A 14,359-nucleotide genomic window follows, 5' to 3' on the forward strand; every position below is an offset into this window, starting at 1 on the left:
TTCAAAAGACGACGACTTACTCGTCGCTGGATTTTTACATTTTTTGCTAAAACAAGTTAAAGTGTAATAATATATTAAATTAATTGTTGCTCTGATCCTAAATTTACTTGCCGAAAGCTGTCTTTCGATTCTACTTGTATTCGGTTATGTTTTCAATAAGCTGACATAAATCCTTTTAATATTATAACGCTATGAGTGAAGTGAGTATGAATGGATGGACGTTTATTGCTCTTTAAATCTTGTGAGATTGATAGCTAATAATTGCTGGCAAAAAAAGCGACTACAATTACATCGACAAGTAATACAACGTAGGTAGACGAAAATAGCCAAGTAAATACGCATTATCAAAGATTACTCCAAAAGTTGTAATGAGATCTCGATGAAATTTATATGTAAGCACATGATAAACATCGACTTTCGATTAAATTAAAAATCATCAAAATCGGTACACCCAGTAAAAAGTTACACGGTTTTCGAGGGTTTCCCTCGATTTCTCTGGGATCCCAGCTGCGATTCTACGTTTTCCTGAAGAGTGACCTAGGCGACACAGTGTCTGTCTGACACTGTCTAAATCGTCTGCAATAGACGGGCTAAGGCCAATGAGACTGATATATATAAGGTCGAATTGAGTAGCCTCCTCCTTTTTTGCAGTCGGTTAAAAAGCCAGAATTACAGATAGACTACATTTCATTCCGATATTCCCACGGGAATTAAATTCCGCGCGAAATAAATAATAGAAATTACGCGCGTAAAATGGCAAGGCAGAGCTTGTAGGTATTTATATATGCTACCTCAAATTGCTTATTTTCCTCTCGGCAGGATGTCCATATCTTCCAAAGTACTGAATATTTAAGTTTGAACTTTATGTATGGCAAAGTTCAGGACATAAACTATCTTTCATATGTTTCGAAAATACGATTCCATAAATTCTTCTCGATACAAAAAAATCGCAAACTTACCTCTATTTTTGTATTAAAACCTTAATATCTCAGTAAATATAGAAGTTACGGACTTGAGATTAAGCACGGTAATTGAAATAAGTATGAAGAAGATTTTATATGTTGCGTTTTTTTTTTCAAAATAACTATTGATAATGTTTGTGGGGAGAAAATACATATAATTCGCGCGATGAACAACCAAGCGCTCTCAATTCTCACGTGTGGTTAGTGCGGGTGAAATCTGAATTCGAGCTGAGATAGTAGTGCGTAGCCCTTAAAACAGTAAAACCACGTATCAACGTCTTAATATTAAAATTATGAAAGTCCCAATTACGAGTAAAAGCAAATCGTTGCAGGAAATTCCTGTTAGTAAGCGGATATCGAGAAATCGCGACTAGTGTGGAACGGTGTACTTGTTTACGACCGCACGGCGTGAGCGACCACTTTCTCCGCTCTTACGCAACACAACGACCCGCGGCACGACCTCCACACGCCCGCTTTACGAATCCGCTTCAAACACCTTTGTATTATATTTAAGACTGTGTGTCGATATTAGCTGTTTCTTTTGTTCTAATTTATTATATAAGTAACTAGCTGACCCTGCAAACGTTGTTTTGCCATATACGTTATAAAGCCCCTTAATCCCCCCCTTGTAACTAAGGGGTATTAAAAATAGATGTTGTTCGATACTCAGACCTAACCAATATGCAAACAAAATTTCATAAAAATCGGTCAAGCCGTTTCGGAGGAGTTTAACTACAAACACCGCGACACGAGAATTTAATATATTAGATGAACTTTAAGAGGATCCTACAAAGAAGTCCTCAAAATATATGGTTAACTTTATTTAAATTTAGCTTAGTTAAACCTTCCTTAACAACATTAAGGGCATGTGCTAAAATGACTCTTAATCTAAAATTAATTATAAATAACCTATAAACTTTAGTTACTACCTACTTACTAGGTTACTGAAATAGTTTAGGCCCGACTAAGACTAATCAATCAATCAGTCATTAAATCAGACTCTATTATTTTGTAGTAACTAGCTGCGCCATGCAGTTTCACCCGCGTAGTTTCCGATCCCGTGGGAATGCCGGAATAAAAGTAGCCTATGTGTTATTCTAGATCGCCATGTGTCTACGTGCCAGTTCCATAAAAATCGATTCAGTAGTTTTTGCGTGAAAGAGTAACACACATACATCCATCCTCACAAACTTTCGCAATTATAATACTGGTATTACTATAGGGCAGTAGGACTTTGTTTTCAAATCAACGTAGTTCAATAGGAAATATCAACGTTGGTCGCTTTCGCTTCAGCCTGTAATATTCCACTGCATATGCCTCTTTTCCCATGTAGGAGAAGGATCAGAGCTTAATCCACCACGCTGCTCCAATGCGGATTGGTGGGATATATTCCCTACTATGAGTAACGATCGCTATTAGGCGTACATAATAACAATCGAGACCGTTAGCTTAACGTACTCTTTGAAGCACGGTGGGGAGAGCAACACGGACTAACAAACCAGACCGGAAATAAATATTCGTATAAACACAAATATCAACTCCGAGCGGGGATGGAACCCGCGACCGTCGGTGTTTAGGCACACGGCATACGCACCATTACACCAGAGCGGTCGTCAACAATAACAGATTATTTGAAACAGACGTGTACATAATTATGTCTCTCTTTACTTATTACTAGGTCAATTTATAACATAAAGGGTAAAGTATTAGATTTGTAAGGGATTACATACTACAATAGTTTTCTAACTCATTATATCACTCTATCCAAGGAAACGTACTAACAATAAAGCATAAGCTGGGCCATTAGAAAACGTACTGTTACATTAATAATGGGGTTAGACAGCCATTAGATCGCCATAGATATTGTTATCGTTGCTAAATTTCACACAACAGTAAGTCCGGATTATGTCAGAAGACGCTAATTACGTGCTTCGAATGATTCACGAATTACGAAACTCCACGGTTGAATGACTACCGAAGTGGTCCAAGTACATTTCGTTATGTCATTAATAGTCTGTATTGAATTTATTATTACCCACATCACTAATTATGTGGTTGACATGATTGTATATGTATAATTATATATGTGTTTATTTACATATGTATCTATATGTAGCTGTAGATAAGACTTTATTCGTAAAAAAACGAATGTACTTTAGACGACACGTCTGAAGTAAAACTTGCCCCTACGGTAATATACGAAACGTAACTATCTCTTTTGTATCTTCACTAACTTATACCTCCCTCTCAACTTCCGTTCGCCTCACCCGATTGCACTTTTCGTAACGCTCTCGTCATTCACCAGCTCCCACCAACCAGTCAGCTTCGGTATAGATTATGAACTATCTTCACTGTATACAATTAAATCAAGTACAGTTTTGTAATAAGTACCTACCTACTGGAAAACCCGACAGGTTTTGATGAAGCGGTTATTCAAGTAAAACTTTTTACGCACGCTTGACTTGGGGAGTAACCTGGTGAATGCTTGACGCGGATGTTACGAGAGTGTAGTACGAGTACACTTTTTTCTCTCTTTCTCTCATAGCCATATTTATTTATTATTTTTTATTATTATTTAAATTTATGGCAGCCCTATTGTGAAGGCCTATTGTTAATAATTGTGTTTGCTCGCAAACGAAAAAAAAACCGACTTCAATTACATCGACGAGTAATACAACGTAGATCGACGAAAAAATAGTCAAGTAACTACGCGTTATCAAAGATAACTCAAAAAGTAGTTATCAGATCTTGATAAAATTTATATGTGACCACATGATAAACATCAGCTTTCGATTAAATTAAAAATTATCAAAACCGGTACACCCAGTATAAAGTTATTGCAGATTTTCGAGAGTTTCCCTCGATTTCTCTGGGATCCCATCATCAGATCCTGGTTTCCTTCCTGGTTTCCTGGATCACGGCACTAAACTAGGGATATCCCCTTTCCAACAAAAAAAGAATTATCAAAATCGGTACATCCAGTAGAAAGTTATGCGGTATAATACAACGTAGGTCGACGAAAAAAGCGTCAAGTAAAAACGCATTATTAGATATAACTCGAAAAGTACTTGTTCGATCTCAAATAAATTTAAATGGGACCAATTGGCACACACCACCTTTCGATTAAAAAAAAAATTGTCGAAATCGGTCCACACGGTCAAAAGTTCTGATGTAACATATTTAAAAAAAAATACAGTCGAATTGAGAACCTCCTCCTTTTTTGGAAGTCGGTTAAAAAAGTTTTACTTTCTGTGGTCTAAAGCACACTCGTTTTTTATGTATCAAATACCTGTAATATTAAAATGTACATTTGTAAAAAATAAATGAGTAACTATAGAAGTTGTCGAAAATAATATAATATAAATAAAATAACTTTTTTTATTAGTCATTAAAAATTGCATTTAGGCTGGACTGGAAACGAAAGAATTAATTATGGTGTAATAAAAACTTAATGAAATAATAAAAGGGGAGATTATAAACAACATAGCTTCATGAACATTTTAATATTTTAATAATATATTGAAAGTAACATTTTGAATTTAATTTACTCGATAATTTCGATGGTAAGTCGTGGCGAGGTACGGTTCAACATGTTTTATGTCTTCTCCTTTCCAACTTTGGCCACACTTGTCGGATCCCGTATTCCTGTCCTTATTATTTACGTCCTATTCACTGCCTTCATTTTTATTCCTATTTCAAAATAATTTATTACTTATCATTTGCCGACTGATGATTTTTTATTATTATTGCCATTTTATTCGAATGTTTAATTAGTTTTAACTTTTACTTCGGTACTTTTAATACTTTCATTATTTTTTATCTTTCATTTAAAACATTTACTGTCTCTTTATACGCCTATTTGTGTACTGCTTAAAAGTAAAATCAGTTAATGACCTTCCTTCAATATATATATATGGGGTTTGGAAAACACAGAAAACACAAACAAGCGAATATATCGACACGACTTACCAAGAAGGTAAACATTTGTCATCAGCGGAGATCGAATACGAGAAAGCTGCACAACCGGATGCAGTCGCTAAGTTCTCATACTAAGACGATAGTTTGTAACAAAACTTGTTTAAAACTAAAAATAACTTCTATGGTATTATGATCGAGACCACTTCCAACCTGAGGTTTCAATAATAAGGAAAACTATTTGATGTTTTCCACAACATTTTTATGTAATTACAGATGGCAATCGTATTCATCGCATTAGCTCTGCTGATGGTAAGCGTCAGATCTGAAAATTCAACGGTATCAGACATAGAGTCAGCAGACGCTTGTGAAGCTTTCGGTCCTTGGAGCCAGGCGCTGGAGGACTGGGCCACTGCCCCGCACTCTGACAGGCATGGTACGTTCTGTAGCTTAATACATACGAGTACACACATGTATGCATAAGTTTATTAAAGTTTTTAATTTACACGACGAAAGTTACGACGAAGTTTAAATTACACGACAAAATAGTTACTTCAAAGTTATTACTAAAGTTTTATTTTAAATTAAAGTTCAATGTTGATCCTATTGTACTAACAAAAAAATAGAGAGGTGAGATATGGAAAGAGAATTATATATTTTTACATATTTTTAATACTATTAATAATCTAAGTACGAGTAGGTACTAGAAATCCAATAAAGTGGGATAGTCTCCAACAAAACCAAATTGTTTTCATAACTAAAAGCATACATTTATAATTTTCTACTTATAAGTCAAACATTTCCAGGACGAATTATGGTGCTACCACCCGCAAAAGGCTACTACGTGACCGAGCGCATTGACACGCCTTATCTCTCACCCCCTCCACCCCCTCAAACATCCCACACACCATCATCTGGTTATTATACATCCCATAACCAGGATCCAATTCCTATCCACGATAGTTACATGCCCCAAAACCAGGGATATGTGCCCCCTAGCCAAAGTAATACACCCTTTAACCAAAGTCACATGCCCTCGAACCAAGGTCATCCAAACCAAAGTCAATTTTCACATAAGAAAGGTCTTCCTCCCCCAAAGAAAAGTCAGCCCTACAGTAATGGACCCTCGCTACCAGCGCCGCAGAGTTACAAGGAGTGGGAGGTGAACTCGCCCCCTGGGGCGGGGAAGATCGTCAACAAACCACCAAATCCTTATAAGGACAAAGTTAAGCCTAATTACGTAAGTCATAGTAGTATTGTCTAATTTTGATTTAACAAGTCACAATAGCAGATTTTTTTAAATACATAACTAGGTCGGCAAACAATCGCTCACCTGATGGTGTGCGATTACTGTAGGTTATACATTGATCTAAAAAACCTATAAATCATTGAGGTTATAGCTTATAGACTACTGCAACACTAGAAGCATCGCAAGCGCTTTGCCGACTCTATCCCCAATTCCTCCAGGACCTCTCGTTACCTTACTCAACAACATAAATACAATACTGCTTGAAAACTAGTATTGCTTAGGTGTGATCTTCTGTAAGGTTGAGGTTTCCATTCGGACTGCTCCATATTTTCAGCAGGGAAATGGAAATTTCTTGCTGTGCCCTATCCAGTTAAAAGTTAATTTGCATTTTGAACCAATAAAAACATGAGGAGATTGATTTATTAAGTATCTTTGGTTTGGTAACCTTTTAAAAGGTAACTAAGAAAGAGTTCAGACATTAATTATCTTTTGGTTTATGTACTTCTTTGACTGTGTTTTCTTTTTGGTAGCGTTATCTTTTTAAATTTTTCGGTTAAGTACATAAACTTGTGTTCATTGGCTTTTATTATACACCCTTCTCCTATATGCAGAAAGAGACTTATGCCCAGCAGTGGGATGTAAGGATCTAAATAAATATTCTTGATATTATTTCATCCCATGTAATTGTTAATGTTTTACGTGTCGCAACATGCTTTCAAGACCAGCTATGGTGGCAGGATATTTCAGTAATATTACGCTTCAGCCTGTAACATCCCACTACTGGGCATAGGTCTCTTTCCCCATATAGGAGAAGGATCAGAGCTTAATTCACCACGCTGCTCCAATGCGGGTTGGCGGATATATTCTCTGCTATGAGTAACGATCGCTATCAGGTGTACATGATAACAACCGGGACCGACGGCTTGACGTGCTCTCCGAGGCACGGTGGGGAGACCCACAAGGACTGCACAAACACCCAGACTACGGCAAACACCTGTATGGCCAATACAAATGTTGATCATGGGCGGGGATCGAACCCGCAACCGCTAGCGCAACAGGTACAATCCATGGCTGTAACCGTTGCGCCAACGCGTGTCGTGTACATATAGTTTAGCATGTGTATATGTTGTTGGGTGGTCCCCAGCCCGTGGACCGTGTGGACGACCCACCCCGCAAGCAGGTGTCGGAGACGGACCTGTACCTCCTCAGCGCCATGGAGAAGCTCGTGTACCGCGCCGACCTCATGGAGAAGAGGCTGCGGCGGCTGGAGGACAGTCTGTACGAGCTGCTGGCCACGAGGGACAACGACCCTGGTCTGTATGAGTGGAGGGTAGTTTGTTTACGATAGATTGACTTGCGGAGTGAGTTGGTGAGTGCGTGACGAGGGCGTTCCGAAAAGCGTGATTGGGCGAGGCGAACGGTACAACGAGCACTAGTTTTTTTAACCGACTTCAAAAAGAGGAGGTTACTCAATTCAACCGTATATGTGTTTTTTATGTATGCTCGGGGATAACTCCGTTGTTTATGCACCGACTTTAATAATTTTTTCTTTGTTTTTTTGTTGGAAAGGAGATATTTCTAGTTTGGTACCATGGTAAGAAAACTAAGATCTGATGATGGAATTCTAGAGAAATCCAGGGAAACTCTCGAAAATCCGTATAACTTTTTACTGGGTTATAGTTTTTTTACTCTTAATGCTCTATAACCTTATTTTTTGTATTAATTTTGTTTGTTTTAAAGTTATTTTTTATATTACTTCGTGTTACTTTCAGCTTTGCATGATTTTTACAATTTTTTTACACTTACTCACTTATACTCATACACCTTATTTACCTAATTCACACATAAACAAGTACGTTACACTTAATATGTTGGTTCGTTTTACTAGTTTGAAGGTCGGGAATATATGTATAATCCCGGCCTTCTGTACTTGTGTTGCAAACTTAATCAAGTTATGATTGACGGAAATATTGTTGAAGATATCGAAAATATTTTAGTTTCTGGATCGCAACTCTGTTCTCCTGAACAGTGTAACCAATCTCTGACGAACGCTTTTGGATTAAAAATTATGCATGTTAATATACGTAGCATAGGCTGCAATTTTGACTCACTTCTAGTTTTGCTGATGAGGTTGGGTTATCAAATTGATATTTTAATTCTTTCCGAATGCTGGTTAAGTAAAACTCATACAATACCAGTTTTACCTGGTTTCAATTCATTTAGGTCAGGTTTCTCTAATCAGAATGACGGTGTTGTTGCATACGTTAGAGACATATTGGAGTGTGAGGTTTCTGAGCCTGAGGTTAGTGATGCAAATTGTTTGATGATCAGGCTTTCGTCCACTCTTGCGGTGGTTGGTTTATATCGTTCTCCTTCCTTCCACGATATTAATTCTTTTTTAAATAGTTTGGACATGCTTTTGGCCTCATTAAACAAATTTAACACTTTGGTCGTTATTGGTGATTTAAATATTAATATTAGCAAGTCGCCTCTTGATCCACATGCAGAGGAGTATTTAAATCATTGCGCTATGCATGGGTTGCTACCGGCTCACTTGTTTCCAACAAGAAAAGATAACTGCCTGGACCATGTAATCATGCGAAGCAATAAGAATTCGGCTACATATGTAATGGATACCCCTTTTACCGATCATTGCCCCATACTAGTTTGCTGTGAAATGATTTACAAAAATACTACGGCTTCACGTTTTATATCCTATGTCGATGAATCAGCAACTCTGACTAAACTAAAAAAGACAGACTTTTCCTACATTTTAAACAGCACTGATCCAGAGGATGCGGCGAGGAGATTAGTACTGGCAATATCTTCTACCATACAGGACCATACTCGTATTATAACGCTCTCAGGCAGGAAGCGAATTATAAAACCCTGGATTACTCCTGGATTACTACGCTGCATACGACATCGTGATAAATTATACAAAAAAACTAAAAGTAATCCAAATGACATGACTGCCAGAATAATCTATACTCGTTACAGGAACTTCTGCAATAATTTGTTGAAGAAAATAAAGACTGACTTCGAAACTAACGAATTCCGGATGGCTGGCAAAGATGTTAGGAGAACTTGGGCTGTTATTAAAAAAGTCACCAATATATCCAACGAAAATACTAACACATCAAGTCCTCTCATAAAATCATCTAATGACCCGATCGAGTCAGTAAACAAGGTTAACGAATTCTTCGCAAGTATAGGTAAAAATTTCGCTTCTGCCACTGGTAGCTTGGAGAATAAGCCTCAGCTTTACCTACCTTACATTGCATCAACTTTGGCGTCAACTTCGATGGTCTTGAATGAGACTGATGACGTAGAAGTCACAACCATCATCAATGGTCTTAAGAGCCATTCTGCTGTTGGATGGGACGGTATAACGACATCTTTACTTAAAAGCGCCGTGGACATTCTCTGTCCTTCAATTACTAGGGTCTGTAATCTCTGCTTGTCTCAAGGAATATTCCCCAAAGTCTTCAAAACCGCCATTGTTCACCCAATATTTAAAAAAGGTTGTAAAGAATCTGTTACCAATTATAGACCTATTTCTGTTTTAAGTTCTCTATCAAAGATTCTTGAAAAACTTATTAATAAAAGACTCGTATCTTATTTAGAGAAATATAGCTTGCTTGCTTGTAACCAATATGGTTTTAGAGCTGGTAAATCTACAGAGGATGCGCTTATGACTTTGGTGGACGATGTGATTGGAAATATTGACGGTAAAAGAAGGACTCTGGGTATATTCTTGGACCTGTCTAAAGCGTTTGATACAGTTTCTCTTCCTTTTCTTCTTATTAAATTGGAAAAAATTGGCGTCAGGGGAATTGCTCTAAACCGACTGAAAAGCTATCTATCTGAAAGAACGCAAAGAGTTAAAATAAACAGTGTCATCAGTGATGAGGCGAATCTTACGTATGGAGTACCACAGGGTAGTATATTGGGTCCCACTCTTTTCTTGATATACGTAAATGACCTCTGTAATCTTAAAATACCAAACTGCAAAATTGTATCATATGCAGATGACACTGTTCTTCTCGTCCATGGTAAAAATTGGACTAAGACGCGTAAGCATAGCGAAATGGCTCTCTCCGTCGTGACGAGTTGGTTGTCTCACAACATCCTGACTTTAAATTTGGATAAGCCTGTGTTTATGACATTTGGCTGCAAGCGCTCCTTACCCTCCAATTCCTTCTCTATAACCGCACATAATTGCTATCCCGGACTTGGTATTTGCAGCTGTAGCAATATAACTCGCTCTTCCATTGTAAAATATCTAGGTGTACTCGTTGATGAAAATCTTACTTGGAAGAATCAGATACAAGCTATTGCCTCCCGGTTGCGTAAACTTACATACATCTTTAGACAGTTAAGATCAAGTGCTAGTTTCCAAATTATGAAGATGGTTTATTATGCCCTTGTGCAATCGTTACTTGCTTACTGCATACCGGTTTGGGGTGGTGCAACCAAAACAACCTTGCTTCAACTGGAAAGAGTGCAGAGATGTATCCTAAAGATTATGATTTCGAGACCTATCCGTTTCCCAACAACAGAACTGTACGGGATTTGTGGCGTATTAACAGTTCGACAGTTATTTGTCCTTTTCTCTGTTCTCCGTAAACACAAATTCACCCCACTTGATGAACGGTTTTTGTCGGGAAAACGGAGATGTGATAGAGTATGTCCTGTTCAATTTTGTCACAGAGTCTCCTCATTTCGTCAGTATTATTACTTGAGTCCCATACTGTACAATAAAATTAATAAGCAATTAAATATTTACCCCCTAACTTATCGTGTATGTAAATCTAAATTGACAAACTGGTTATTGAAATTAAATTATAATCAGACGGAAAAACTTTTGGTCACTGTAACCTAGCTAGACATTTTTGGTGTTTTTATAGGTGAACGTGGTGAAACGTATCCACATATTCTAACAAACACATACGCACACACCTACGCACACACATACACACACAAACACAAACACACACAAACATTTCGTACTTTCACACAACACACGTCTCTAAATTCCACATCATTGTATCCCTTTTTTTATCTTTGTTTTATCATAGTTATTTTATTGTTGTTTGATCTTTATTATTCCTGATTTCATTGTGTTTATGTTTATATTTTGTAACTTTTGGTCATCTTTGTGATACGACGCTTTTGTGAGGAGGGCGTTAATGACTGCGACAGTTTTATACTAATGCAGTTATTATCGTTACAAATAGTTTTTGTTATGTACCAAATATTTGAAATAAATAAATATTATTATTATTATTGGGTGTATCGATTTTGATAATTTTTAATTTAATCGAAAGCTGATGTTTATCATGTGGTCACATATAAATTTTATCGAGATCTGATAACTACTTTTTGAGTAATCTTTGATAACGCGTAGTTGCTTGACTATTTTTTCGTCTATCTACGTTGTATTACTTGTCGATGTAATTGAAGTCGGTTTTTTTTTCGTTTGCGAGCAAACACAATTATTTTTGGAAAGGAGATATCTCTAGTTTGGTACCATGATAAGGAAACTAGGATCTGATGATGGGATTCTAGAGAAATCGAGGGAAACTCTCGAAAATCTGTATAACTTTTCACTGGGTGTATCGATTTTGATGATTTTTAATTTAATCGAAAGCCGGTGTTTATCATGTGGTCACATTTAAATTTCATCGAGATTTGATTACAGCTTTTGGAGTAATCTTTGATAACGCGTAGTTATTTGACTATTTTTCGTCGATCCACGTTGTATTACTCGTCGATATAATTGAAGTCTGTTTTTCTTCGTTTGCCTGCCAACACAATTATATTATTGATGGTCTTTTTTATGATGTATTTTATATAGGAATACGTTTTGCATATAATTTTAAACCATGATTAGACTTCTTAATATGGAGGACTTTTAAATCGGTCCAGAATGTATTGGTCGAGGCGCTTAGACTTAATTCCTACTGACCGTGGCGCCCCCAGAGCCGTGCCCGGGCGCCTTCGACCGCGTGCGCTCGCGCTGCTACAGCTGGGGCGCCGCCGCCGACTGGAAAGCTGCTGCTCGTGCTTGCCGGAACCTGCAAGCTTCGCTGGTGGAGCTGCTGGACCACCAGCAGCAGCGCGCTCTGCTGGCAAAGCTGCTGGCGGACAAGGCGCTGAGAGGTCAGCGCTATATGTGTTCAGTATTTATGTCACTAGGTCGGCAAACAAGCGTACGGCGGGAGCGTCTCCAGGATCGTACCCTTGATGACACACAAATTGGGTAGTAAAGTTGTATTTCAATAACTATCGTCACGTTTGTCAATTTTTTTTTATATGTGAAGGCATAAAATTGGTAATTTAGATTCTAGGGACGTAATAAATAGATCAAGTCTTTTTTTTTATGTCACTAGAAGCATCGCAAGCGGGTTAAACCCACAAGTTGTCGACCCAATCCCCAATCCAGGAGCTCTGGTCACCTTACTCACCAACAGGAACACAATACTGCTTGAAAACAGTATTATTTAGCTGTGATCTTCTGTAAGGTCGAGATACTCTCCCAGTCGGGCTGCTCCATATTTTGAGCAGGAAATTCCTGCTGTGCCCTACCTCAGTTAGGTTAATTATTGGTACCGCAGGTGCTTGTGGACGGGGCCAGCTCAGATGCATGAATTTACTATTGGTATCTTGATTGGCACCTCATTGTCTACTCTGAGAAATCCAATATAAAGAATGGTCGCAATGGCCAATAATAATACTAAAATGTAAAAAAACAAATAATACTACTACAATAAAAAAACTTCTACATAGGTAACGACTTCTGGACGGGCGGCTTGAACCCCGGCCTCCTGTGGATCTGGTCGCACTCGGCGCGGCCCGTCGCCCTCGACAGCAACTCCACCACCACCACCACCACCACCAGCACCAACAACACCACCAGCGACATCCCGGGCGAGGGCCGCTGCCTGTCGCTGGTGTTCGACCCGGCACGCAACTCCTACTCCCTGCGCGGCAGCGACTGCTCCACACCACTGCGTTACATCTGCGAAGCGGACGAACATCGCGACTCGATCTCCAATGAAATACAGCGCGCCGCTCGAGTTTTGCGACAGAGGAGTGGTGGGAGACGCTCCAAGCTGCTCTGGGACCCACCCGGGTCGGACTAGCTCGATTATAATTGACTCAATCCGCTCCTATTAGATTGATGGAGATAAGGATAATCTAGTAAGGAATTGAAACGCGGAATGTCTGATCAAGTTGTGATAAAAAAATAAATATTCATAGTAAAAGGTAGACATAGTTGTTGTTGACATAAGAACAATTAATTTATTCAACTTTTTAAATAGTGTGTTTGTATATAATGTCACTTAGATACAGTCAATTGAATAGTATTTTTTATAAATCCATAGAGTAAGACTGACTTTTATAACGATTTATAATCTATATAAATAAAAATGAATGTTGCTGAGGGCATAACTCGAAAATGGCTCGAACAAAAAAAGGTTTTAATACCAAAAAAAATACTATTTACTTTTGACAGAACGAAATCTATCCGGGTAGCTAGTAATAAAATAAAACAAAATATTGTATTTGTATTATAAATCTTATCATTCTAAAATATTTACAATGTTGAGTTTGAATCACAACAAAATAACTTATTAAAAAATATATTAACATAAGCAGTCGGCATGCACTTCTCTACTTTAAGATAAAAAAAAGCGCGTAAAATAAACACTAGACGCCGAGACAAAATCACATTGTAAACAAAAATAGACAAAAAAAAATTAAAGACATTTTTAATTGTCTACTTATTTACAAAATTTCGTCTCAGACGAGTTATTAATATATTTACAATAATGAAAATCTGAAAGTAGAGAGACGCACATAGAATCAAAATTATGTCATTCCAGACGAAGCGGCCTCGTTAACTATAAGCTGTAACGATGCTGGGACGTCGTTTGAAAGACAGTGCCTTTTAAATCAACCGCTTCAAAAGAATTTGTAGAAAAAAACAAGTGTGCTTTAGACCACACGACTGAAGTAATACTTCTTTAGCGATAGGCCTGCACTGTGCCTTAGATATACGAAACGTAACGAGATAAAGAGGGAAAACGTGTGCTTGCGCCTCTCTCTTTCCCCGTTCGCCTTACCCGATCACATTTTTCGTAACGCTCTCGTCACGCATCCACCAGCTTACTCTTCAAGTCAAGCGTCCGTAAGGAAGTTTTACTTCAAAAACTTTTAGCCTCAT

General features: G+C 37.9%; 1 protein-coding gene across 1 annotated transcript; it reads left to right on the forward strand.

Annotated features, from left to right (window-relative positions):
* Positions 1 to 5,153: 5,153 nt before the first annotated feature.
* On the forward strand, positions 5,154 to 13,314 carry LOC123666809. The gene is made up of 5 exons (XM_045600841.1): positions 5,154 to 5,313; positions 5,684 to 6,117; positions 7,271 to 7,439; positions 12,112 to 12,291; positions 12,919 to 13,314. The coding sequence occupies exons 1-5, from the start codon at positions 5,154 to 5,156 to the stop codon at positions 13,272 to 13,274; spliced, it is 1,299 nt and encodes a 432-aa protein (XP_045456797.1). The 3' UTR covers positions 13,275 to 13,314.
* Positions 13,315 to 14,359: the final 1,045 nt, after the last annotated feature.

The sequence above is a fragment of the Melitaea cinxia genome, chromosome 2 (assembly GCF_905220565.1).
Source record: "Melitaea cinxia chromosome 2, ilMelCinx1.1, whole genome shotgun sequence".
Classification (NCBI taxonomy): domain Eukaryota; kingdom Metazoa; phylum Arthropoda; class Insecta; order Lepidoptera; family Nymphalidae; genus Melitaea; species Melitaea cinxia.

What these genes read in the sequence shown, in the direction of transcription:
- LOC123666809 (XM_045600841.1), top strand. Translation starts at nt 5,154, where the DNA reads ATGGCAATCGTATTCATCGCATTAGCTCTGCTGATGGTAAGCGTCAGA. An exon ending in CACGAGGGACAACGACCCTG is followed by an intron (nt 7,440 to 12,111) that starts GTCTGTATGAGT and finishes TGGCGCCCCCAG; the next exon opens with AGCCGTGCCCGGGCGCCTTC. An exon ending in GGCGGACAAGGCGCTGAGAG is followed by an intron (nt 12,292 to 12,918) that starts GTCAGCGCTATA and finishes ACTTCTACATAG; the next exon opens with GTAACGACTTCTGGACGGGC.